At 41.2% G+C, this 26,369-nt stretch overlaps 2 protein-coding genes across 5 annotated transcripts; one reads left to right on the top strand and one right to left on the bottom strand.

Annotated features, from left to right (window-relative positions):
* Window positions 1–1,590: 1,590 nt before the first annotated feature.
* LOC139378767 (ATP-dependent DNA helicase Q1-like) lies at window positions 1,591–21,592 on the bottom strand. 4 transcript variants are annotated; one of them, XM_071121255.1, is made up of 15 exons: window positions 21,462–21,592; window positions 17,342–17,412; window positions 16,429–16,650; window positions 11,624–11,803; window positions 8,636–8,742; window positions 8,333–8,531; window positions 7,895–8,061; window positions 7,640–7,721; window positions 7,264–7,530; window positions 6,877–7,015; window positions 6,660–6,751; window positions 6,270–6,486; window positions 5,825–5,957; window positions 4,605–4,727; window positions 1,591–2,720 (listed from the first exon to the last, which is right to left on the bottom strand). In XM_071121255.1, the coding sequence occupies exons 2-14, from the start codon at window positions 17,361–17,363 to the stop codon at window positions 4,632–4,634; spliced, it is 1,923 nt and encodes a 640-aa protein (XP_070977356.1). In that variant the 5' UTR covers window positions 17,364–17,412; window positions 21,462–21,592; the 3' UTR covers window positions 1,591–2,720; window positions 4,605–4,631. The 4 variants fall into 4 exon arrangements, with proteins under 4 accessions (XP_070977356.1, XP_070977354.1, XP_070977357.1 ...); XM_071121253.1 differs by lacking the exon at window positions 4,605–4,727 and adding an exon at window positions 20,307–20,354 and having other exon boundaries at window positions 21,462–21,538; XM_071121254.1 differs by having other exon boundaries at window positions 2,553–2,720; window positions 5,804–5,957; window positions 21,462–21,538.
* Window positions 21,593–21,881: 289 nt separating this feature from the next.
* Window positions 21,882–25,500, top strand: LOC139379365 (vesicle transport protein GOT1B-like). Its single transcript, XM_071122173.1, has 5 exons — window positions 21,882–22,046; window positions 22,510–22,601; window positions 22,990–23,168; window positions 23,425–23,506; window positions 24,318–25,500. The coding sequence occupies exons 1-5, from the start codon at window positions 22,022–22,024 to the stop codon at window positions 24,354–24,356; spliced, it is 417 nt and encodes a 138-aa protein (XP_070978274.1). The 5' UTR covers window positions 21,882–22,021; the 3' UTR covers window positions 24,357–25,500.
* Window positions 25,501–26,369: the final 869 nt, after the last annotated feature.

Genomic DNA, 26,369 nt, shown 5'->3' with positions numbered 1-26,369 from the left:
ACACAGCAGATAGAAAGTCTTGTTCACACTGCAGCCCTTAATGCTGAAATCAGTTTTATTTTTCAAATACATTTTGGAACACTGACTGTCCAAACAGCAAGTTACAAGTGACCAAATCGAATGTGGTCATGCAGCAGTCATTTGCTAACATGCCTACGCTAGTTGTCATAGTAACAACGAGTGTGTGCGCAGTGGTGCAGACTGATTGGTGGTCTTGCTCTTGCTTCCTATCACTCAAAGTTATGTACTGTAGCAAGCTAAACTGACAATGCCTACCATGGACATTTCCCAGTTGCTTTGAATGTTCAAAATTATAGTGGAAGAACAGACGCTAGCTAGCTAGGTAGCCATTTAGCTTTCTAGCACATTCACGAATTTGTTTGTAAACATAACAAGCTCGTTAGCTACCACATATTCTTGCCAAACTGTCAACACTGTAGTGAGCAAGTAACACAATATGCCAAATAAGTCCAAAAACCACTTGAGAGCAAATAAATCAGATTGGTATATTATTTCAAATCACTTACGAAGTTGGTTTGAAACATCAGATTCCATGTGCTTTTTGGCTGTTCAGACTGAAAGAAAAATAACAGTTTAAAATATAGATATAGTCGCTTTAAACTGCCAATGTGAACAAGGCTTAAGATACACATTTTAATAGAATGTTTAGACGCTGCAAATGTGTAGACTAGTGATGCGCGGGTCAGCTGTTTGTTCACCAGCACCCATCAGCAATGGCTAATAACCCATCCACAACCGCCCGACTATATGTGATAGTGAAACTCTGAGGCCCAGAGCCGAACCTAACCTGCAAATATAGGGAATGGGCTTTACAGTTCCCTTTCTGCCTTAGTGGATTGATAACTTTTTCCCCAAAACATTTGATGCGCGCATACAGTTAGGCCGACGCTTTAGGGCCTACGCACCAATGCCAGATAAAAATGAAATAAAAATGTTTTAAAAAATTGCAATGCAGCCTATAGATATGAATTGCACAATAATTATCAATTTTTATTATGCACTGTTTTTTCTTTATTAAAACTGCATGCAACCCCCTTCCACAATCATCCACACTATTTCATGACCCTAAACCCAGACATAACAGCAGATTGCGGGTTATGAGTCAACCCGCTTTTGTGTGTGATCCATGTGTAAAAAATAAAAATAAATCTGGGGTGAATTGAACCAAAATATACTTAATAAAAATCAATGCAAGTAATTTTACCAAACAAGTTAAGAATAAATCCAACTCAATGTTGCATGAAATGTAAGTATATTTTGAGGATAACCAAAGAGTTTAATTTACTTAATTTTTATATTTTTAATTCTTGCAACAACTTGCCAAGTGGCTCTGTTTTTAGAGGATTGTGGGTAATTAAACATTTGTAGACTTTTTTTTTTTACACAATGTTGTGTACATGTTTGAAGAAAGACAAGTATATTTATTTATTAGGATTAAGCAGCTTGTTGTGCCATGAGGTGTAATGGATCATGATGAACAGATATCAAAACAGTCAGACAAATTGACTTAATGGTGAGACCACACATTTCCAAAATTACTTTACAACCAAAAGATGGTCACATGAAACATTTCAATTTTAAATCACTGTTTATTAATGAAAGTTAAAGATTATACTGTGTTCCACAAATGTGAATGGACCTTCTTAAAGCTGCAGTGCAGTATTATAAAACGTATTAGAGCGAATCAAATTCACGAGCGTGCACATTGTGGCTGTTTAGATTACAAACCTTTCAGTTCATGTGTGGTAAATTTATCCAAAACAAAACCAGCTCTTCATTCTTTATCTTAGGCTAACAAGTGGTATTGAGCCAACAGTCAAATATTACAATCTCAAATTAACTTGGATGAGGATATTCTCTCGGTCCAGAAAAATAGAACAGGTGTTTAAAAAAAAGTAGACTTGTCAGCACCAGGGCTCTAGGTCTGGCAACGTGAAACCTGAAAAAGAGAGATACAGGAGTGTCCATATCTGAACGTCAACTGTCCCAGGGAAGGTCAATGGTCATCTTTGTATGAGTTTCCTTCTGGAGCTGACTCGGTTCCACAGGTTGCGTGCCGTCCGGGCGATGGTTGAGCCACGGGGGAGGTGCAGGCTCTTTAGTGGCTCTCTGATACAGGCCAGCACCCCTGGGTCTGAGCACCCCTGATTCTGCAAGTACTCATGGGAAATGTCATTTATCTGCCTCAGCTGTTTGCTGTTGTAGTTCCTCAGGTCACAGAGCTCCTCCACTGCAGCCTCAGAGATGATGGAGACCTGGGAGGGAGAGTTGACCAATGCTGGCCTCTGGTGTTCACAGTCTGTAACCACAGCTTCTGAGGGAGCTAGGACTGCAGCAAGAGCAGCAGTACAGGGTTTCCTCCGCTTCTTTTGAGGGGTTGTTGATTCAGGTTTAGAATTAAGTTTTAAATGCGGTAATGGGGATTTGCTGTCATTAACTTTCTCTATAATATTGATCTCTACATCTACGTCAATGGCAGTGGGCTGGGCAGCAGCAGGGTCATTCTGGTCCTCCCGTGTCTGGCTTTCTGTCTGGTCATGGTTCTCGTCTTGTTTCCTGGCCAGATTCTGCTGCTCTTTACGCATCTTGATCAGTTTGTTGTGTCTGGGAGGGGGAGTGCTGCTGTCGTTGGGGGCAACAGGAGGAGGGGACTGGGAGGTCACCACTACCTCTTTAGCTCCACCAGCTAATTGGTCCTCCTGTGGGAGACAAAAGGAAGTGTCAGTGACCCCTGACTTAACTGAAGAACCAATCATAAATTGAAGATGGGTTGACTTGGGACTGGGCATGCTGTTATACAGAACCATGTTAGTGTAGCATAGCATGAGTTAGTGAAAGCATGCTCCATAATGAATCTACAGCCATGTGTGTAGACATTGACAGGACATACACACAGGGCTGAGTTACGACACAAACCATGAAAGCAGTAACAATGGTTGAGTGTTTACAGAAACACTGTACCAGTCAAAAGTTGAGACACACCTACTCATTCAAGGGTTTTTCTTTATTTGTACTATTTTCTACATTGTAGATTAATAGTGAAGACAACCTATAAAATAACACACGTGTTAAAGTGTTAAACAAATCAAAATCTATTTAATATTTTTCAAAGTAGCCACCCTTTGTCTTGATGACAGCTCAGGCATTCTCTCAACCAGCTTCATGAGGAATGCTTTTCCAATAGTCTTGAAGGAGTTCCCACATTGGCTGAGCACTTGTTGACTTCTTTTCCTTCACTCTACGGTCCAACTCATCCCAAACCATGTCAATTGGGTTGAGGTCGGATGATTGTGGAGGCCAGGTCACTCTCCTTCTTGGTCAAATAGCCGTCTTGGTCATTGTCCTGTTGAAAAACAAATGATAGTCCTACTTAGCGCAAACCAGATGGGATGGTGTATCGCTGCAGAATGCTGTGGTAGCCATGCTGGTTAAGTCCCTTGAATTCTAAATAAATCACTGACCTTGTAACCAGCAAAGCACCCCCACACCACCTCCATGTTTCACAGGGGGAACCACACATGTGATGTTCATCAGTTCACCTACTCTGCATCTCAAAGACAAGGCGGTTGGAACCAAAAATCAAACATTTGGACTCATCGGACCAAAGGACAGATTTCCACCAGTCTAAAGTCCATTGCTCGTATTTCTTGGCCCAAGCAAGTCTCCTCTTCTTATTGGTGTCCTTTAGTAGTGGTTTCTTTGCAGCAATTGAACCATGAAGGCCTGATTCACGCAGCCTCCTCTGAACAGTTGATGTTGAGATGTGTCTGTTACTTGAACTCTGAAACATTTATTTGGGCTGTAATCTGAGGTGCAGTTAACTCTAATGAACTTATCCTCTGCAGCAGAGGTAACTCTGGGTCTTCCTTTCCAGTAGCGGTCCTCATGAGAGACAGTTTCATCATAGCGCTTGATTGTTTTTGCAACTGCACTTGAAGAAAATTTCCACATTGACTGACCTTTATGTCTTAAAGTAATGATGGACTGTCGTTTCTTTTTGCTTATTTGAGCTGGTCTTGCCATAATATGGACTTGGTCTTTTACAAAATAGGGCTATGTTATGTATACCAACCCTACCTCGTCACAACACAACTGATCGGCTCAAACACATTAAGGAAATAAATTCCACAAATTAACTTTTGACAAGGCACAGCTGTTAATTGAAATGCATTCCAGGTGACTACCTCATGAAGCTGGTTGAGAGAATGCCAAGCATGTGCAAAGCTGTCATCAAGACAAAGGGTGGTTACTTTGAAGAATCTCAAATATATTTTGATTTAACACCTTTTTGGTTACTACATGATTCCATGTGTTATTTCATAGTTTTGATGTCTTCACTAATATTCTACAATGTAGAAAATATTAAAAATAAAAAACCCTGGAATGAGTAGGTGTGTCCAAACTTTTTACTGATACTGTATGACATCATGCATATTTAATTACTTTAGGAATAATTATGCATTCTGTAAGGATATCATTCAGGACCAAACATTACATATGTTTTTAACCTAATTGACATACACATGGTTGTCCAGACAGTGCCATAGATGCAGTGGGTTGAATAGAGAATCAGGGAACTGTACTTTTTCTTTGGTCTCTTCAGAAGGGCACTAGAGGTCTTTCTTGACTTTCTTGCTGACAGGGGAGTTTGTAGCATTGCCACCAGATCTCTTTCCTTCTTTGGTCTTTACCTGGGACACTTTTACCTGTAGGTCATCAACAACAGCTTTAACCTGCCTGTCTCTCTCACACACACACTCTCTCACACACACACACACACACACACACACACACACACACACACACACACACACACACACACACACACACACACACACACACACACACACACACACACACCTAAGCTAAGCTAGGTGTGGGTGATAACGTAAGCAGAGAAGCACCTTCCCATATCAAGGTGTTAGGATTGATTGTTATCAACCATTACCGGCACCTTGGTCACATTTAGCAAATGTCAACATGGATTAGATAAGAGCTCAGCAAACACCAAAAACCACAGCTGTTGTCCTGCACTTGGAGCCCTTATACTGGCTCCTGTCTGGTATTACGCAACACTACATTGTTTATAAAACCTACAGCATTAGAACTACAGTGATTTACATATACAGTGATTAGGGAAATCTGTTTTGCTTACAGTAAGTGTGCTAATGACAATCAAGGGTGATGGTAAGAATGATTCTACTCAATATTTAAAATAATAATTAACATTGATAAAAAGGGAAACGCTCTGATTTAGCTGGTGATTGTATTATTCAATCAATCAAAATGACGAAGAAAAAATATCCAGGTCTTCATCCGCTGGCCTGAAAGGAAAAGAAACTGACAACATAGTTCACTTACCTGCAGGTAAGTAGACAAGCAAACAATAGAGGTACTCAGAGCAGAAACAGAGAAGACAAAAAACAGATTGAAAGAGCAGAGAAGATGGGGCAAAGACATCGGAGATGAGGATTGAGACGGTGAGAAATAGGTTGAGTGAAGTACTACTTTAAACGGGGAAATAATTATGTTACGTAATTAACTGAAACATTTCAGTCAGAAGTGCAGAAGGAGAAATAGACAAATAAAATGTGATACGCAGAAAAGATAAGACATCCCAGGATGATGTATTTCAGACAAAAGTGGCTTCCTAGCCTTAGTCTGCACGGACTAGAAAAATAAAAAAGTTACCGGGTAGTCAATTATCATATCGATTCCGTGCAGATGAACCATGTTAGTCTATTGAGATGCACCCAAAGGCTTTCCTGAATGATTTCTGTACCGTTTGCTGTGTAGTACTGACCGTGTTTGCTTCCAGGCCTGTCCTCCTCCTCCTCTTCATGGTGATGGAGTGACTCTGGTTCTTCAGCAATGGGGCCTTACGACCCAGCTTCAGGTAGAAGTAGGTAGTGTATGGAGTGAAACTGAAGTCTTCACTGTGGAGAAAATTTTAAAAAGGGGGTAAACAAAGATCAACATTCTAAAAGCAAGTCCATTATGACCTGCTCACAATTCTCTCCAGCCTCCACTCTTGACAACCCTATTTGTCCTTAGTCAGTACCTGGTATAAGACAAGGATATGTTCTTTTGGGAGGTACTGCCTGAAATGAAAACACATTTTTGATGCAAAAGTCTTTCCTATGATGTGCCCCACTGAACATGCCCTAGGTCATAGGCCTACCTGAGGTAGCCCTGCAGCAGTAAGCATATTGAACTGGAAAAGGGTTTAAAGTTAAGTCAGCCAGTACCTGAGATATCCCTGCAGCAATAGGCTTGTGATGATGGCCTCCACCTCCAGGCGAGACAAGGTGGTGGTCTGGATCATCTTCCTGCGTTTGGCCGGACCCTTCCCCATCCACGCCTCAGTCACCTTCAGGGGGGTCAGCTTCTCGTCCAGAGAGCCCGCCAGCTCCACAATCTGGACCACATCTTTAGCATGCTGCGTGATGTCCACCGTGATATAGTCTGGATGGACACACAGGGATACTAGGTATGAAGACTCAACATAAATTATGCCAGCTCTTTCGCTTAGATGGGAGAGTAACTCCTATGCCCAATTCCAATTCTACCCCTATGCCCCTAGCATGCCATGTATGTTGGATTTGAAAAGTGGTATGTTCACCATATTGTACTCCTACCATTGCCACGGCGACAGACATCACACATCTTGTTGCATCCTTCATTGTCCCAAACCTCATCAAAGTGAACAGCAATCACTGAGCGCCGACACCTTAAACCAACCAAATACACGGTACGGTACCCTTGAGATCCTCAAACAGCTATCTACACAACTGAAATGGTCACAAGTAATCTAGTGATGTCAATGAGAGCATTGTGACTGGTCCAGCTCAGTACCTGTCTACGTTCTGACAGTAGTCGACCATGGTCAGCAGCTTCTGTTGTCCTACATTCTCCATGACAACCATGGTGCTGATCCTGAAGATGTCGTTGAAGCCAAAGTACACAATGCAGTCAGCCGGCTTATCGTCTCTGCCTGGAGGAACGGAGAGAGGATCATGTTAAAAGATAAGGGGAAAATAAGTTAGGAGTTAAGAGGAGTTTAAAACTGGATTTGTAATTTTTTTTAACTGGCTACTCCCATGGCTGCGGTCGAAGTAAAAGTGCAATTGGAAAATCAGAGGGGGTGTGGGGGGGGGGGGGGGGTGGGGGAGTAAAGGGATCAGGTGTTCTTAAATATCACATTTTTGAGTGGGGGAAGAAAATAAAAATAAAGTCGTCTACCTGCTCGTCCGCTCTCCTGATAGTAGTTCTCTATGGACTTGCTGATGGTGTGATGGATGACAAATCTGACGTCAGGCTTGTCGATCCCCATCCCAAACGCCACAGTAGCTACCACCACCTGGATCTTGTTGTTGGCCCATTTGCGGTGAACCCGTGACTTGTCCTCTGGATTCATGTTAGCGTGGTATGGATATGCATTGATGCCTTTCTTCTGTAGGTCTGCTGACACCGTTTCTGCATCCTTCTGGGAAAACACGTACACTATCCCTGCCAAAAGCAGAAGCATAACACCTCAAGTCTGGATAACAAGCTGCTGTGTTTCAAAAATGTGACACTGAATTTTAAACTATTCTTAGTTTTTCCCTTTCAAAAGTACCTGACTGGTCCTTATATCTCTCCTTGATCAGTGCTGAAATGTCACTGATTGAAGCAACACTGTTCGAGTCTTTAAGAAGTACCTGCGAGACAAAAACAGTACAGATCCTCAATACTTCAGTGCAGAGACACAGTGGGAATCTTAACAAGCATCCCCTTTAGCAAAACAAGTGTGTGTATTTTTAAAGGTCAAAAGAACAACAGGTGTTTGCCAAGCAGGTGGCGGCCAGGTGTGTAAGGTTGCCATGACGCCCACCTCGTAGTAGAGGTTGGTGCGGTTGAAGGAGGCAGTGAGTGTGACTGGCTCAGGGATACACAGGATCTTCTGACAGTCCTTTAGAACACTGCTGGTTGCTGTGGCCGTCAGCCCTAGCAATGGAACCTTTGGGAATTGCCTCTTCAGGATCCCCAGGAGCTTGTAGTCTGGCGGGAGAGGGGTAGTTGGCTATCAGCCCCACACAAACCTGAGCATACTACTTAGAATGAAGCAATCTATTGGGCATGCATTCTAAGTGGCATGCATAGAGATACATTGAAGTGTTCTGTTTAATTATGAGGATATCCTTGTTTGGGTATTGTTTGGGAATTCTACATTGAGTGATTTGTTGGAGTAGCCCTTTACCTTCCACAACAAAGTAAGGAGACTAATAAAAAGTGAGTAGCCCATATACAGTACAGTTGTACGGTCTCTCACCAGGTCTGAAGTCGTGTCCCCACTGGCTGCAGCAGTGCACCTCGTCCACAGCAATACGGCTAAGCCTTCCTGCGTTGTAGGCCTTCTCCAGCCTCGACATCAGCAGCTTGCTCTTCGCTATCTTCTCTGGAGTCACATACAGCAGCTTGAAAAGCGATTTGGTGTCCGTCATCCCCGCTAGGACCATTTTAGCATGTTCCTGAGGTACATAGCAGAAGTCTAATAAAACACAAGTCCTAAAAGGTATAATCAATACCAGCCAAGTGTCAATAATATGTCAAAAATGTTTGTGTTGGTTATTACCTTACTGCTGGATGCGTTGAGAGAGACGGCTTCAACGTCAATGGACTTTAAGTACATGAGCTGATCCTCCATCAGAGAAACTAGAGGAGTTACGACCAGAGTGAAACCTGGCAGCACACAAACACGTTAAAATAACACTGCAGTGAGTAATGGCTGCAACCATCTGCGATCAGAGCTTTAAAGTCAGACCAATTTAGTCGCATATGTGACCAAATATTTTGCTGTGCAACCAGGAGTTTTATTTTGGGAGCACAATGCGCCTAGGGGGAAAAAAATAATAGAATAATAAAATAATAGTTGTAATAAAGGCTGTACCGTTGTTAGAGAAAAAGGGAAAAAGGGAGCGCAGATTCGTTAGCATCATTGTTGCTTCATTTACTACAGCGAAAATGGCTTACTTCTAGAAGAACCAGGTCAAAGGATCTGACCCATATTACCAGTGCAACATTTTTACTTTCCTATAGCGGATCACCGGGACGTGTCGTTAACCATTTGTTTACCTCATTGGCTAGCTAGCTAACACCCTGGTAACTTCACCAGTATATCCAAACATCTGGGGGAACAGAAAGGAAAAGAGATAGCTTTTTCAGGAGAGCAATGGCTGAATGACGATCTCCTGCATGTCATCACAAACCTGACGTTTTTAAAGATAGTGTATAGTTTTAAAATGTAATGCATCTCAATTGGAAAACAGTGCTTTTACACAATTTAGAAAACAAACATTCCCCAAATTACTTTGTAATTCCAATGACAGGTATTCGTGTCAACATTTAAACTTTTGTAATAAACAAATGTCTTTACAGTGTTACATATTAGTTTCTAGGGCACAACATGTGGTTCAAAAGTAAGTAACAGCCTATGGATTTATCTCAATCATAAAAAATAAAAACAAGTATTTTCTGGTGCTCCTAACTTTAAGTTGGGAGCACCAGTGCTCCCAGGATTTATTTTTATTTTTTAGATCCCTGTCTGCAGTACGTGTTTGCACAGCACACCCGTCATGACTGTCCTGTGAGGATCCCAATAGGTCAGATCAGCTTGGCACTGGCTGACAATAACCAGACCCTCTCCCACCCGCAAAGGGGGGGTTTGACACCTCCACACCCCGTCGTAAATTTAAGCAGGAGAGAAGTCTCTCTCTACCCTTTAGTATCAACCAAAGGAATGACTTTGTTCACAGACACTTGGGGAATGGTCAGTGGGGAGATGTAGAAAACTAATGTCATATTGTTTTTCATTTTGCGATGTTATTAAAAACTGTATGGACCAAATACTGTAACTTGGAAAGGATACCCCCTTCATCTGTCAAGTTCCCATCCAATATGTTGTGCAAATGATTTGAAAATAAATATGAACGTATTTTTGTTAAGATCGGTATGTGATTTTAGGAGTCGTCATACAACTTCTAATCATATCCTTTACACATTAAGTAGCCAAGCCTCGAGGGAGTTCAGAGAGCTAGTTAGCATGACGGAACACCCCTTTTACCAAGAGTGCTTGGTGCGAAAAGTGCAAATCAATCCCAGAACAACACAGCAAAGGACCTTGTGAAGAAGCTGGAGGAAACGGGTACAAAAGTATCTATATCCACAGTAAAACGAGTCCTATATCGACATAACCTGAAAGGCCGCTCAGCAAGGAAGAAGCCACTGCTCCAAAACCGCCATAAAAAAAGCCAGACTATGGTTTGCAACTGTACATGGGGACAAATATCATGCTTTTTGGAGAAATATCCTCTGGTCTGATGAAACAAAAGTAGAAATGTTTGGCCATAATGACCATCGTTATGTTTGGAGGAAAAAGGGGGAGGCTTGCAAGCCAAAGAACACCATGCCAACCATGAAGCACAGGGGAGGCAGCATCATGTTGTGGGGGGGCTTTGCTGCAGGAGGGACTGGTGCACTTCACAAAATAGATGGCATCATGAGGAGGATTTTTTTTTGTGGATATATTAAAGCAACATCTCAAGACATCAGTAAGGAAGTTAAAGCTTGGTCGCAAATGGGTCTATCAAACGAACAATGACCCCAAGCACACTTCCAAAGTTGTGGAAAAATGGCTTAAGGACAACAAAGTCAAGGTATTGGAGTGGCCATCACAAAGCCCTGACCTCAATCCTATAGAAATTGTGGGCAGAACTGAAAAAGCGTGTACGAGCAATGAGGCCTACAAACCTGACTCAGTTACACCATCTCTTTCAGGAGGAATGGGCTAAAATTCACCCAACTTATTGTGGGAAGCTTGTGGAAGGCTACCCAAAACATTTGACCCAAGTTAAACAATTTAAAGGCAATGTTACCAAATACTAATTGAGTGCATGTAAACTTCTGACACACTGGGAATGTGATGAAATAAATAAAAGCTGAAATGGATCATTCTCTCTACTATTATTCTGACATTTCACATTCTTAAAATAAAGTGGTGATCCTAACTGACCTAAAACAGGGAATATTTACTAGGATTAAATGTCAGGAATTGTGAAAAACTGAGTTTAAATTTATTTGGCTAAGGTCTATGTAAACTTCCGATTTCAATTGTAAGTGTGTGTGTATTCTGCATTATTATTTAGTTAGCTAGTAAATCAATTATTCAACCAATTTGTGTAGTACTGTGTAGTAGTGAATAATGCTGGGGTTTTTGCAGATCCAAGGTTACAATTGTTCAGAATGAGGTAGTGATTAACAAGATGACTGTTTATCGATGTTATAGGTAAAGACCTTAGAATTTAATTTGGGAGATGGTAACGCTGTAAACAACTTCCTCCGTGGTGCCCCAAAACCTAATGCGTGAATTGCTACATTATTAATTTAAAATAAGGTAACAATTAAACATAGTTAGTGGATTAAATAAATAAAAGTAAAAAGTCACGATACATTCAATGAACTGTAACATTAGGCTTTCAGTATATGCACGTCACCTGGTGTGTCTGCATCTATATACGCATGTATGAATTTTGTGTGTGTGCGCCTTTGTGCATTCTCCCCTTACCCTCAGAGCAGACTGCAGGTAGCTGATAGCAGAGGCTTTTCCCTCGTCCAGTGGGCATCACTAGGAAGAGGTCTTTACCAGACATACTAAGGTTGATGGCCTTCAGCTGGAGAGGACGAAACTTAGAGAGCTGGAACGCATCCTTCAGATTCTGCTGCAGCTCTGTAGACCACGAGAAATCTAGGTTTGGAAAGAAAACATTCAAGCATGTCAAAATACAGTACAGCAATATATTCAGCCTTCAAGATTGTAGCCTACCTAATAAAATAGCACTTCCGACACAACCTACATATTTATTTTTTGCTTTAATTGAACTGTGTGCTCAATTCAGCGCCTTGAAAGATTGCCCATCTTATTGGATGTGAACATATCAGACCCGAGTTAAAATACATGTTTGATTATTTGTTATTGAAATATATATTTTCTATGTAGTTGTGTATTTTCAAATAAATGTGGCCGGAATCAACTACTTCTATTGGAAGTATTATAATTTCCAAAATAGCCTTATATTTGAAAATATTTTCCTGATTTAAATTAATGGGAGTGTATTTGAGTCAAATGTATGAGTATTGTCAAATTACATACCAATATTCAACTACTTGTCTTATCAAAAAATAAATATCTTAATACCTACTTAGAAATGTATGTGAAAGTAGTAGATTTTTAAAATAGTATTTGAACCCAGGTCTGGAACATACTACGCACACAGCAGTGTAGTTGTGCTTCTTAATTCATTTAACTAAACACACACACATATATACAGTTGAAGTCGGAATTTGAAATATATTTGGCTAAGGTGTATGTAAACGCAGTTTCACAATTCCTGACATTTAATCCTAGTAAAAATGTCTTGTCTTAGGTCAGTTAGGATCACCACTTTATTTTAAGAATGTTAAATGTCAGAACAATAGTAGAGTGAATGATTTATTTCAGCTTTTATTGATTTCATCACATTCCCAGTGTGTCAGAAGTTTACATGCACTCAATTAGTATTTGGTAGCATTGCCTTTAAAATTGTTTAACTTGGGTCAAACGTTTCAGGTAGCCTTCCACAAGGTTCCCACAATAAGTTGGGTGATTTTTTTACCCATTCCTCCTGACAAAGCTGGTGTAACTAAGTCAGGTTTGTTGGCCTCCTTGCTCGCACACACTTTCAGTTCTGCCCACAAATGTTCTATAGGATTGAGGTCAGGGCTTTGTGATGGCCACTCCAATACCTTCACTTTGTTGTCCTTAAGCCATTTTGCCACAACTTTGGAAGTGTGCTTGGGGTTATTGTCCATTTGGAAGACACATTTTTGACCAAGCTTTAACTTCCTGGCTGATGTCTTGAGATGTATGTGGATATATTAAAGCAACATTTTTCCTTAATCATGATGCCATCTATTTTGTGAAGTGCACCAGTCCCTCCTGCAGCAAAGCACCCCCACAACATGATGCTGCCACCCCCGTGCTTCACGGTTGGGATGGTGTTCTTTGGCTTGCAAGCCTCCCCCTTTTTCCTCCAAACATAACAATGGCCATTATGGCCTAACAGTTCTGTTATTGTTTCATCAGACCAGAGGACATTTCTCCAAAAAGTACAATCTTTGTCCCCATGTGCGGTTGCAAACCCTAGTCTGGCTTTTTTAAATGGTGGTTTTAGAGCAGTGGCTTCTTCCTTGCTGAGCGGCCTTTCAGGTTATGTCGATATAGGACTCGTTTTACTGTGGATATAGATACTTTTGTACCCGTTTCCTCCAGCTTCTTCACAAGGTCCTTTGCTGTGTTGTTCTGGGATTGATTTGCACTTTCCGCACCAAAGTAAGTTAATCTCCAGGAGACAGAACGCATCTCCTTCCTGAGCGGTAGGACGGCTGCGTGGTCCCATGGTGTTTATACTTGCGTACTATTATTTGTACAGATGAACGTGGTATCTTCAGGCGTTTGGAAATTGCTCCCAAGGACGAACTAGACTGTGGAGGTCTACAATTATTTTTTCTGAGGTCTTGGCTGATTTCCCCATGATGTCAAGCAAAGAGGCACTGAGTTTGAAGGTAGGCCTTGAAATACATCCACAGGTACACCTCCAATTGACTCAAATTATGTCAATTAGCCTATGAGATGCTTCTAAAGCCATGACATCATTTTCTGGAATTTTCCAAGCTGTTAAAAGGCACAGTCAACTTTGTGTATGTATATTTCTGACCCACTGGAATTGTGATAGTGAATTATACGTGAAATAATCTGTCTGTTAAACAAATGTTGGAAAAACCACTTGTGTCATGCACAAAGTAGATGTCCTAACCGACTTGCCAAAACTATAGTTTGTTAACAAGAAATTTGTGGAGTGGTTGAAAAACGAGTTAATGACTCCAACCTAAGTGTATGTGAACTTCCGACTTCAACTGTACATAAGACAAAAACATATTTCCTCCAGTAATAAAATATATGTAACCTAATTTAGGTGAAGTCTCCTCCTTCTCTCTAAACATTACATCGTCTTTATTGCTAGGCATGAAGTTAAGTGATACGGGCAATAAACTGTTCCTTCTCCCATAATGTGACCTGACCTCGACCCCCTTCCTCACAAATCCACAGCTCTCTACCCTTATCAGTGCCTGCCAACACGTGATCATCTTCCCTGCACTCTGTACATTCTAAGCTTAATAATTGCATCCACCATATACATTCCTCCTACAGATAACCATTAACTTCTGGTGTAAAACCCTAGACTATGCACCCCTCATGTCTCTAGTATAACTGAGGATTAACAATATTTAAAATTCAGTGAACACCCCTTCAAATTAGTGGATTCGGCTGTCAGCCACACCTGTTGCTGACAGGTGTATAAAATCGAGCACACAGCCATGCAATCTCCATAACTAAACATTGGCAGTAGAATGGCCTTACTGAAGGGCTCAGTGACTTTCAATGTGGCATTATCATAGGATGCCAGTTTTCCAACAAATCAGTTCGTCAAATTTCTGCCCTGTCAACTGTAAGTGCTGTTATTGTGAAGTGGAAACGTCTAGGAGCAACAACGGCTCAGCCACGTAGTGGTAGGCCACAAGTTCACAGAACGGAACCCCCCCCTCATTAATGCTCTTGTGGCTAAATGGAAGCAAGTCCCCGCAGCAATGTTCAAACATCTGGTGGAAAGCCTTCCCAGAAGAGTGGAGGCTGGTATGTCAGCAAAAGGGGAACCAACTCCATATCAATGCCCATGATTTTGGAAGGAGATGTTCGACGAGCAGGTGTCCACATACTTTTGGTCATGTGCACAAAACTACATAGAGCCATGGCTGATGCTGATGCAAGCAGTAGAATCAGATAAAATACACCTTATGGAATAGCAGGGACTGTAAAGAGACAGGCAGACACACAATAAAACACATGGATGTTGTATTGTAAATATAGGAGTGGCGTAGAGGCCTGAGGGAACACACTAAATGTATTGACTAAAGTGTTATGAAATGTAATGTAATATTTTAAATTGTATATAACTGCCTTAATGTTTCTGGACCCCAGATAGAGTAGCTGGTGCATAATTTGGTGGAATTAAAATTGCCACATGTATATTTTCGTTAGTCATTATGCATTTTATTTATCACACGTGCACAGCATACAGAGCCTAGTTTGAGGAGCAGAATAGCCTACCACCTGTCAGAAAGAGTTGCACCTCAAAAAGACTGTAGGCTACTGGAGTGAAACCTGCTTTTGTAAGCCCAGTCATTACACAACAGATAATTCTAAATGCAATTGCGTGTTAATTTTGGTGGCCACCATTAAAAATTGAGCTATTTTTATTTCTCAATCAACTCGTAAAGCGCGCCTCCCATTCGGATGCATACTGTAGGCTATAGCATGCCAACCATTGACTATCAGCGTGTCACCCACCACTTTGCAATGTGAGCGTGAGGCAGATAATTGTTTGAAACCTTAACGTTTTACTTTTCTTCGCATTAGGTGCGTACTTTAGAACGATGTTTTCCTCTATTTGCATTTGGGCAAATGTTTGAAAATGTGGTTTTATTAGCTGCTTCGTTACAGGAGTTGCATGTTAAATCGCCTTTTGACTGTAAGACAATAGGCTTGTTATTGTTGCATGTTTCCATTAGGCTTTTAATGAAAAATGTCCGGTCCTTGTACGCATGCATAGTATCAGAGAGGAAGAGGCGACGAAAGCAAGAGGTTTCACTCTCGACAGAATCTGTCCATAATTGATATGGGATTATTTTGGGCCTAAACTTGTCCCTGCCTTTCCGCCTTGGGACGACTCCCATTGTTAGGGCGGGAAAAACAAGTATCTCGTCATTATATACAGATCTCATTATATACAGAAAATTTTCATCCCTAACAGACTGACCAGGTGAATCCAGGTAAACGCTATCATCCCTTAAATCCACTTCAAACAGTATAGATGAAGGGGAATTGACAGATTAAAGAATAATTTTTAAACCTTGAGACAATTGAGGCATGGATTCTGTATGTGTGCCATTCAGGAGGGTGAATGTTAGTAGATGCCAGGCACACCAGTTTGAGTGTGTCAAGAATTGCAACGCTGCTGGGTTTTTCACACTCAACAGTTTCCCGTGTGTATCAAGAATGGTCCACCAACCAAAGGACATTCAGAGAACTTGACAACATTCGCCAGCATCCCTGTTGAATGCTTTAGACACATTATAGAGTCCATGCCCTGACAATTTGAGGCTATTCTGAGGGCAAAAGTGCAACTCAATATTAGGAAGGTGTTCTTAATGTTTTGTACACTCTGTATATTGTACGCATGTGCCACATCCTATACATTGTAGCCTCTACTGTACCATCATTCTCATAGCGCAGCAGCTCCTGCTTGGTCATTGCAGATCCAGATCCAGAGCCTGAGGAGGATCCAGAGGGCTGGGCGGAGTCACATGCCTCCTCCAGCTTGCGGAGCAGCCGTTTCCTCCTGGAGGTCAGGCTAGCCTGCTTCTCCAGCAGCTCAGCTATCTGCAGCGCCACCACCTCCAGCTCTGCCTCCACAGAGTCCAGCTCTGCCTGCACATCTGGGGAGGAGAATATTAACAAAAAAATAAAAACAAATTATTTAACGAAGATTTTGTATATGCTTACGATGGAGCAATCATGGAACACACATGCCCCTCTGGTAGGGAGGAGAACAGGCTAATCACCACTTTATCTTTTAATGACTTTTTCCATACACTGCAGTCAACGTTCTCTACGGTATCTAGGCCCTACATATAAATAATATGCATTGAACACACATGCGCAAAGACAAGAGTGGTGCCGTGAATCAGAAATGGAAAACAGCAAGCGCACTTCTATTTCAAATGCTGTGCTAAATCCTTGTAGATAAACACCATAAATATGTGATGGCCAGGGCCTAATATGAATCCATTTAAAAGTTTGCCACAATCTGCCCTGGTTAGCTTTCCTCTGGGACCAATGTCATGCGATCCTACACAAGGAGACTGTCAAGGCTGACACCTCCAAGTCACTAACGACCTGTTTCACAGGTAGGGCGCTAATGGTGTCAGACACGTCAGTCTCTTACAGTCACCACTACACCGTCTGGGGGAGGATAGAGTAGCACCTGTCCCTGTGGACTCTCAAAAACAATAACATATCCAATACCTTGGATGATGAGATCCAAGCTCAGCTCTGTCTGTTTCTCTATGGGGTTTGTACCATACTTTTGAGGAAGGGGGATAGAAATGTGAGATCACAGTCACTTACCATTGGCACTGTCACTGTCCATTTCCAAGGTAAATCTACAATGCAATCAACCACCTTGCAGACTTATCACTCTGTTGAATAAGGGGGGGAAATGTCAGTGCTATGCAATGTAGGTAGCAAGATAGTGTCTTCAGAAAGAATTCCCACCCCTTAATTTTTTCCTGGTTTTGTTGTGTTACAGGCAGCCTGAATTTAAAAATGATTAAAATGAGATTGTGTGTCACTGGCCTACACACAATACCAGATAATGTCAAAGTGGAATTACATTTTTAAAAATGTTTACAAATTAAAAGCTGAAATGTCTTGTCAATAAGTATTCAAACCCTTTGCAATGGCAAGCCTAAATAAGTTCAGAAGTAAAATTGTGTTTATCAAGTCACATAATAAGTTGCATGGACTCACTGTGTGCAATAAGTGTTTAACATGATCTTTTGAATGACTAGATCATCTCTGTACCTCACACAAACAATTATCGGTAAGGTCCCTGGAGTCGAGGAGTGAATTTCAAAAACAGATTCAACCCCAAAGACCAAGGAGGTTTTCCAATGCCTCTCAAAGAAGGGCACCTATTAGTAGATGGTCTCATCTCCTTCGTTCCTCTGTGCACCTTCCCATTTACACCACAGGTCTGTATATAATGATGAGATACACTTCTCCACCCTAACAATGGGAGTCATTGTCCCAAAAGCGGAGAGGCAGTAGACAAGATTAGGTCCAAAATAAGCCCATAGAAACACAATGGCTGTATTTTTTGACAGATTTTAGCGAAAGTCAAACCTCTCGCTTCGTCTCTTCCTCTATGGTTTAGACACACACACACAAAGATGAGAGGTCACATCTTCCTCTCCGACAAGCAGTCTCACTATTTGCATTTGAGGTTTGGTCCATCAGAATAAGACATATGGAAACCAAGACACATTGAGACATTATTTTACTGTAATAGAGGAGAAGTTAAAACGTTTATCATTAGAAAAGTTCTCAACTGCTCGAATTGCGCGCAGAGCAGACTACTAAAACGAGAGTATCAATGAACATTGATTCTGGAAAATTATTGCTCAGTTTGTCATACTGGGGTACCACGTACCGCTAGCATCATTTTAGCCAAAGGTTGTTATTATACTAGCTGTCTAGTCTGATTTATAAATGTGCAATAAGCATAAAACACAATTCTATGAGGAATTGGAAACTCGTACTCATTCTGAGAAATAAGGTAGGCCACTTGATTTTAACATCTGAACAAAGTGGACATACAAACATGCTTTTCAAACAGTTGGAGACAGAGAGAAGGTTGTGTTCATAACAATACAACTGTTCAACTCTGTTAGCTAGCAAATAGATCCAAGTTGGCAACATTTTTAATACAAAGATTTTGATAAATTAATTCAATTATTAGTGGTTTTTATGGTTGAGGAAAGGCTTATATTTAGCCTAGGTATAATGTCACAAGCCCTGAATTCATGGCCATTATTGCTGACTGTTTGAAATGCTGTGTATTTGACCTTTAATAGTACAACAACCCTTAGATACATTTTTTATTTTATTTTTTTTTAAACGAGAATCGCCCATAAGTTAGAATGAAGAAAATGGAGATATGATTTTTAGGCCATATCGCCCAGTCCTACATGAGGCCAATGGTGACTTTAAAACAGTTACAGAGTTTAATGGTTTTGATATGAGAAAACTTGAGGTTGGATCAACATCACTGTAGTTAATCCACAACACTGACCTAAATGTCAGAGTGAAAAGAAGGAAGCTTGTACAGAATAAAATATATTCCAAAACATGCATCCTGTTTGCAATAAGGCACTAAAGTAAAATTGCATAGAATGTGGCAAAGAAATTAACTTTATGTCCTGAATACAAAGTGTTATGTATGGGGCAAATCCAACACAACACATCTTGAGTAGAACTCCATATTTTCAAGCATGGTGTTGGCTGAATGTTATGGGTATGCATGTCATCGGCAAGGACTAGGGAGTTTTTAAAGATAAAAGAAACGGAATAGAGCTAAGCACAGGCAGAATCCTAAAGGAAAGCATGGTTCAGTCTGCTTTCCAACTGACATTGGGAGACAAATTCACCTTTCATCGGGACAATAACTTAAAACACAAGGCCAAATATACACTGAAGTTGCTTACTAAGACAACATTGAATGTTCCTGAGTGGCCTAGTTACCATTTTGACAAAATGGCTTGCAAATCTATGGCAAGGCTGGAAAAAGGCTGTCTACCAATGATCAACAATCAACTTGACAGGGCTTGAAGAAATGTAAAAAAGAATAAATGTGCAAATATTGTACAATACAGGTGTACAAGCTGGAGACTTACCGAGAAAGACCGCTGTAATTGCTGCCAAAGGTGATTACAAATGTTAGATTTTTTCGTGTAGTGTTGGTTCCACTTTTCTGGGCTCCGTTATTTACAAATAAGGAACACTCAAAATGTGCACTTATAAATCATAACCATTTTAAATCAAAATACAGCTGTAGACAGAAGTCAAAGATCAAACATCAGACATACAACTGATGTCTCTCCTGAGTTCTGCCCCAAACAAAATAAATATTATATATACCCGAGATCACACCTTATGGTATGATCTCCTATGTCAAACCCTGCATGTGCAGCTAAAATAACAAGTTATTCTTAACACAAGGTTTCTAAGAACCTGTCTCTGCAGTATGCAAATCTGCCCTTGTTTCAAAGAAAAACAGACGCAGTCTCTGCCTGGCTATCACCCTCAGTCCCTTTTCTCACCAACGCGGGGCTGCGAGTTTTGGCAGAGAGCTAGACACAGACAAAGGCCTCAATATTCAGCTATACAGTAAGCATAAGTACAATGGCACGTAAGCAAATGAATAACAACATAATGAATGGTTGGGGTCTTTAGAAGACCCTACAGTAGACATTACAGTATTTTGTGTAGATATTTGACAGAAAATGACAATTAAAATCCATTTTAATCTCACCTTGTAACACAACAAAATGTGGAAAAAGTCCAGGGGTGTTAATCCTTTCTGAAGGGACAGAGAACGCATAGCCAGCCCCTCGTTGATTATCCCTTACATAAGCAATGTTAAGGGATACAGATTGTAAGCAATGCTTTACATGTTATTTACAGTGCCTTCAGAAAGTATAACGAGTCCCGGGTTGAATACCCTTTTTATACCATGGCTATAATTTAACACATTTGCCTCTAGAAATGTGTTCAACATTCACTGAAGCAGCTAGCAAACTTACTAGATAGCTACAGTAGTTGCTATGGTTACCAAACAAACAGACCTGCTAGTTTAGCTAACCAAGCCATCAGTCCTAGCTTTCCATTATGAAAATCGAATCCAACAATGCCAATAATAATGTTTTCAATTCGACTATTGCTTTCAAAAGCAGCTCAAACATAGAACATGTAATAATGAACTATTGCCATTGAATTCTAGCGTGCAAATATACTGTGCTTCATTTAAGCAATAAGGCCCGAAAAGGTGTGGTATATGGCTAATATACCACGGCTAAAGGCTGTTCTTAAGCATGACTAAGGTATGTTCTTACCACGGCACGACGCAACGTGGAGTAGCCCTGGTATATTGGCCAGATATCACAAACCCCCGAGGAGCCGTATTGCTACTATAAACTAGTTACCAATGTAATTAGAGTAGTAAAACTAAATGTTTTGTCATACCCGTGGTATATGGTCTGATATACCATGCATAAAATATACGTATAATCTATCCATACATGAACAAGCTGTTTCCCTGAGCTTTGACAAGCAGGCCGGAATGTAAACATGAATTGTGTAAAGTAAACGGACATGTGTGTGAACCGGGAAAGCCCCCACTCGTCCTCTTCCTCCATGTGGCTTTACTCTTTGTCTTATAATTGTCTTCGTCACATTAGATAGCTAGCCAATGATAGTTAGATAGCTAATAGATTAGCAATAATCAACCACCCTAGCAGTACCATAACAAGCCTCCATCCGGAATCAGCCACCTGCTCCAAACAGCTAACGTTAATGTTAGCCAACCTAGCCGACCAGCTAGCAAATTATACTTCAACTTTTTGACAGCTACATATGTAACGAAATTATGGAAAGTAGAATAGATATGACAAAGCAAAGCAACACTCACCGTTGACCATTCACTCTCCCCACTTCTTGAGTTTGCACTGTTCATTTGCTTGCTTTTTTCGTGATGGTTGCTTGACAGCTCCCGCCGGTGAAAAAAATAATGTTGTGGAGACCAATCAAATTGCGGTTGCTTTCACTATCTCCACGTATGGGGTACATTCAACAAACCAACTGCAATCCATGCTGAATCAATGTTTTATTTTATTTAACCTTTATTTTACAATACAATAGAACCTAGAAAACATTTTCCATCCGGAAAATGGACAAGTGTATGTAGGCAGGGCAGATATTTTCCAACAACTACCTAGTTATATTCAGCAGAGAAGTGCTCTCCTTAACCTTTTCACCAACGTTTTGATAGAACCTTTAAGAATGTTGAATGCCCCCCTGGTTTTGTCCGGAAGAATAATCTTTCTAATGTAACCAAGAAGGCGTGTTTCCGGAAGACGTGGCTAGTGCTACAGTGGCAGCTGTTGTAATAGTACTTGAACTTGTAATTTAGTACAGTACAATTAACAGTGTCAACTTGTACATTTTACAAGCTGTTGATTCATTGACAAAATGATCTCTCTAACGGACTCACAGAGTAAGGCGATTTCTATTTTATCTAACGGCTGTTGCTGCTGGCCAACTTGTTCCAGCTCTAGCTAACGTTAGCAAGCTAGCCTCTCTCATCTACATTACTAGCTAAATTAAGCTAGGCTATTCTTTTATGTGAGGAAACCAGCTAGAAATAGCTAGCTAGCTAAATAGTATGTTTTGCTAGATAGAGTGACCATTGACAGCTAACGTTAGCTAGCGAATTAATGACATTCATTCTGAGCCAGATGGCTGGCAAGGGAGCGAGGACGTAAATTGAAACCACAGGAGGTTGGTGGCACCTAATTGGGGAGGACAGGCTCGTGGAATGGTATGTTGGATGCCATCCATTCGCTCCGTTCCGGCCATTATAATGAGCCGTCCTCCCCCCAGCAGCCTCCTGTGATTTGAAACGTATTAACGTTAGTGTGCTTGGATACTTGAAATAATGTGATTCCTCTTTCTTGCAGAGATCGGAATGGGACTTACAGGCTTCGGTGTGTTTTTCCTCTTCTTTGGAATGATCCTGTTTTTTGACAAAGCCCTCCTTGCAATAGGAAATGTGAGTGATTTCATCATCACCATCTACAGTTCATATTCAGGATGTTTGCCTACCTTCTGCAGCTACATACACGAGGCTTGCTATATTTATTGGATGTTGGTGTGATCTGCAATTCCATTATCTCTGAGTGACACTGAGAAACACACAGCTGCAGTCAGAGCTCCTTGCTTGAGGGTTAACAGTTCACCCTCTATCAGTGTGTGCCTCTCTCTCTCTCTCTCTCTCTCTCTCTCTCTCTCTCTCTCTCTCTCTCTCTCTCTCTCTCTCTCTCTCTCTCTCTCTCAACTGAGAACAATCACCACCTTATAGAGTAGTAATTGTGAAGTACTCTGTCATTGTCAACAAACATTGACATTGTCCGTTCCCTGTCCCTTCTATCTCTCTTTAGATCTTGTTTGTGGCTGGCCTGTCATTTGTGATCGGTCTGGAGAGGACGTTCCGCTTCTTCTTCCAGAAACACAAGATGAAGGCCACCAGCTTCTTCCTGGGTGGAGTGTTGATTGTTCTTATAGGCTGGCCCATTGTGGGAGTGGTCCTGGAGGTCTATGGCTTCTTCCTTTTATTCAGGTGGGTACAGTACAGGCACCAGGCTCAGTTTGTTAAGCTTATCTTTAGAATAAGATCTAGTCTGGAGGGAATCAAGCCAAACTTTGTTTTATCCTGTCAACTGTGTCTCGCCCCCACCCCCTGTTGAGTGCAGCCCCCATTTAATGCAAGGGCTTGCTGTGTGTAAAGAGCCGTAGTCCATCATCATGTGCTTGCTGTTATCAACTAACTCTCTTTCTCTGCCCCCTCTCTCTGTCTTTCTCTTTATCTTCTCCAGGGGTTTCTTCCCAGTGGCAGTAGGCTTCATCAGAAGGATACCCATCCTGGGCTCCCTGCTAAACCTCCCATTCATCAGTGGGGTGAGTACAGTGATGTTGGGTAAATTCTGATCGCCGGTCGTGGCGAAAAAGTAACGCTCCTATAGTTTCAATGTATTTTTCCCGGTGGGTAAACTGTGTTTACTTGCGTTTACCCTCCACTACACCACTGGGTGAGTAAGAGTATGGGAACAGGAGCTACAATGCAGTGGGTGCTGTGTGGGCTGAGGTAGTTACACTAAAGACAACACAGGGTCCACTTTGTTTCTGACAGTGGTTCTGGAAGGCTGTAGTGTCTCATACAGTGTCACTCAATCTTCTCATATAAGAGCGTGTGTGTGTGTGTGTGTGTGTGTGTGTGTGTGTGTGTGTGTGTGTGTGTGTGTGTGTGTGTGTGTGTGTGTGTGTGTGTGTGTGTGTGTGTGTTCAGAGGTGTATGTTTGTGGAGTCACTTGTTTTGAGGAGAATGTGTCTCTCTCTTTAAAGCCTTCGTAATTAACTCTGAGGACAATCCGCAGTCTTGGTCAGTCACTGCAGATTTTCCCTTGCATGTGAGCATGATCCACATCTGTTTATAATGTATGTTATATTGTAATGTTGCCTTATGCCTGACCAGAGTAGGGAACCATTGGTATTGGCAGTAATTTATACTAGGACACCAGCAACAGCATTTATCCTTCACACTGTTTTGTATAGTCTACTCAGTCACGTACACGGGAAATGAAATGTTTGCTTGACAACTATGCACTAAACGTTTTAGTGAAGCTTGTATATGTCATCTATTTTGCTCTACTTTGCAAAGGGGACGGTAGACTGTTGACTTATATTTGTTTATTTTCTCTCTCTCTTTCAGTTTGTGGACAAAGTGGGAGAGAGCAACACCATGGTATAACAGTGACTTTTTGTTTATGAAGAAAATAAATCTCTATTATATTTATGATACAGTAGTTCTCATAAAGCCACTTAACCCCCATTGGTCAATTGCTTACTTCCAACAGTTAGCTAGGTCATTTTCATGAGACTTTGTATATGAAGACCTCTTCCCATTTAAAGGGAAAACTGTCTGCTTTTTTGTATCTTGATTCTGCAGTTTTAAGGTCCGTACCATTCAAGGGTACCAGTCCTGGTTGCTACGGGCGACAGTTACTAATGAATCTGGAGTTGGTTACGATGGCTACCCCAGAATGTTTTACATGTCGTTGTTGAATGCTGCTCTCCTCTACTGGAGAACTCCCCACGAGGAGGAGAGTCCCTCTAATGGACTGAAGAGAAGCATTTTGGGTCTCTTACTCTACTATTGAATGTACAGACAAACTCACCCTGTCATCGCCTCTGAAGATAGCCTCTGGACAATCTCAGAAGAGGTGTGGAGGAGGAGAGCTAGTCCTATTATTACAATGTAGATGTGGCCAGGGGGTTTTCCTAATGCTGTGCTGTCTTGCCAAAAATGAACTAGGGGTTAGCAAGATGGCACAAACAGATCTCAGACCATGTTAGGGTTTCCTGACAATATGACCAGGGAAAGCTCGAAGCCATAGTTATAGGTGGTTTCCTGGTCAGGTATTGGAAAGACTCCTGGTCTTACTTATGGTGCCTGTGCTTTCTGGACTACAACTTGAGTCCTGTGGAAGAAAATAGGTTTACTTTCCTTTTCTCTCACGCCTGTTATGAGTACCAGATCTGGCAGTTGCATATTTTCCCCTTATTTTTCTGTAATTTCTGTGTATGACTGGATGAGAACTTCTGTAGATTTTGTTTAGATTTTTTTAAAGAGCAACATTTGAGTTGGAATTTTATCAATCTAAACTATAGGAATGGAGGAACTGAATGGAATGGTTACATGTGAAATGACAATGTTTTGTCTGACACTTTTGTAATTACACTTTTAAAAGAACTTGCCTTGTGCCGTTGTCTGTCATTCATTGTGTTTTGATTGTGACAAATTGCAAATATACTGAACAAAAACATAAATGCAACATCTTAAGTGTTGGTCCCATGTTTCATGAGCTGAAATAAAAGATCACAGAAATGTTCCATATGAGCACAAATCTTAATTCTCTCAAATTATGTGCACACATTTGTTTACATCCCTGTTAGTCAATATTTATAATTTGCCAAGATAATCCACCCACCTGACAGATGTCGCATATCAAGAAACTAATTAAACAGCATGATCATTACACAGGTGCACCTTGTGCTGGGGACAATAAAAGACCACTTTAAAATGTGCAGTTTTGTCACACAACACAATATCACAGATGTCTCAAGTTTTGAGGGAGTGTGCAATTGGTATGCTGACTGCAGGAATGTCCACCAGAGCTGTTGCCAGATAATTGAATTTCCCTACCATAAGCCGCCTCCAAAGTCGTTTTAATGAATTTGGCAGTACGTCCAACCGGCCTCACAACCGCAGACCAACCCAAACTCTACTCCGACCACGCCAGCCTAGGACCTCCCCGTCCGGCTTCTTCACCTGCGGGATCGTCTGAGACCAGCCACCCGAACGAACAGCTGATGAAATTGAGTATTTCTGTCTCCAATAAAGCCCTTTTGTGGGGAAAAACTCATTCTGATTGACTGGGGCTGGCTCCCCAGTGGGTGGGCCTGGCTCCCCAGTGGGTGGGCCTGGCACCCAAGTGGGTGGGCCTTTTCCCACCCATGGCTGCGGCCCTGCCCAGTCATGTGAAATCCATAGATTAGGGCCTAATTTATTTATTTCAATTGGCAGATTTCCTTATATGACTTGTAACTCAGTAAAATTGTTGCATTTTGCATTCATATTTTTGTTCTGAAACCCCTTGACTTTTTTCACATTTTGTTACGCTATAGTCTAATTCTAAAATGTATTAAATAGCTTTTTTCCCTCATCAATCTACACAATGGCATAGGCCAAACAAGGCACTTG

The sequence above is a fragment of the Oncorhynchus clarkii genome, chromosome 21, assembly GCF_045791955.1.
Source record: "Oncorhynchus clarkii lewisi isolate Uvic-CL-2024 chromosome 21, UVic_Ocla_1.0, whole genome shotgun sequence".
In the NCBI taxonomy this organism is placed as follows: Eukaryota; Metazoa; Chordata; class Actinopteri; order Salmoniformes; family Salmonidae; genus Oncorhynchus; species Oncorhynchus clarkii.
The sequence above is the reverse complement of the archived record's forward strand: the minus strand, read 5'-3'. Positions and strand labels throughout refer to the sequence as shown.

Bases quoted from the DNA above. Each gene is read 5' to 3' on its own strand.
- LOC139378767 (XM_071121253.1), bottom strand. From the start codon at position 17,363: ATGGACAGTGACAGTGCCAATG. The intron at 8,532-8,635 runs GTAATAACCAAC...TATGTACCTCAG, and splicing joins TCAACGCATCCAGCAGTAAG to GAACATGCTAAAATGGTCCT. The intron at 7,722-7,894 runs GTGGGCGTCATG...TTTGTCTCGCAG, and splicing joins GCACCAACCTCTACTACGAG to GTACTTCTTAAAGACTCGAA.
- LOC139379365 (XM_071122173.1), top strand. From the start codon at position 22,022: ATGATCTCTCTAACGGACTCACAGA. The intron at 23,169-23,424 runs GTGGGTACAGTA...TATCTTCTCCAG, and splicing joins GGCTTCTTCCTTTTATTCAG to GGGTTTCTTCCCAGTGGCAG. The intron at 23,507-24,317 runs GTGAGTACAGTG...TCTCTCTTTCAG, and splicing joins ACCTCCCATTCATCAGTGGG to TTTGTGGACAAAGTGGGAGA.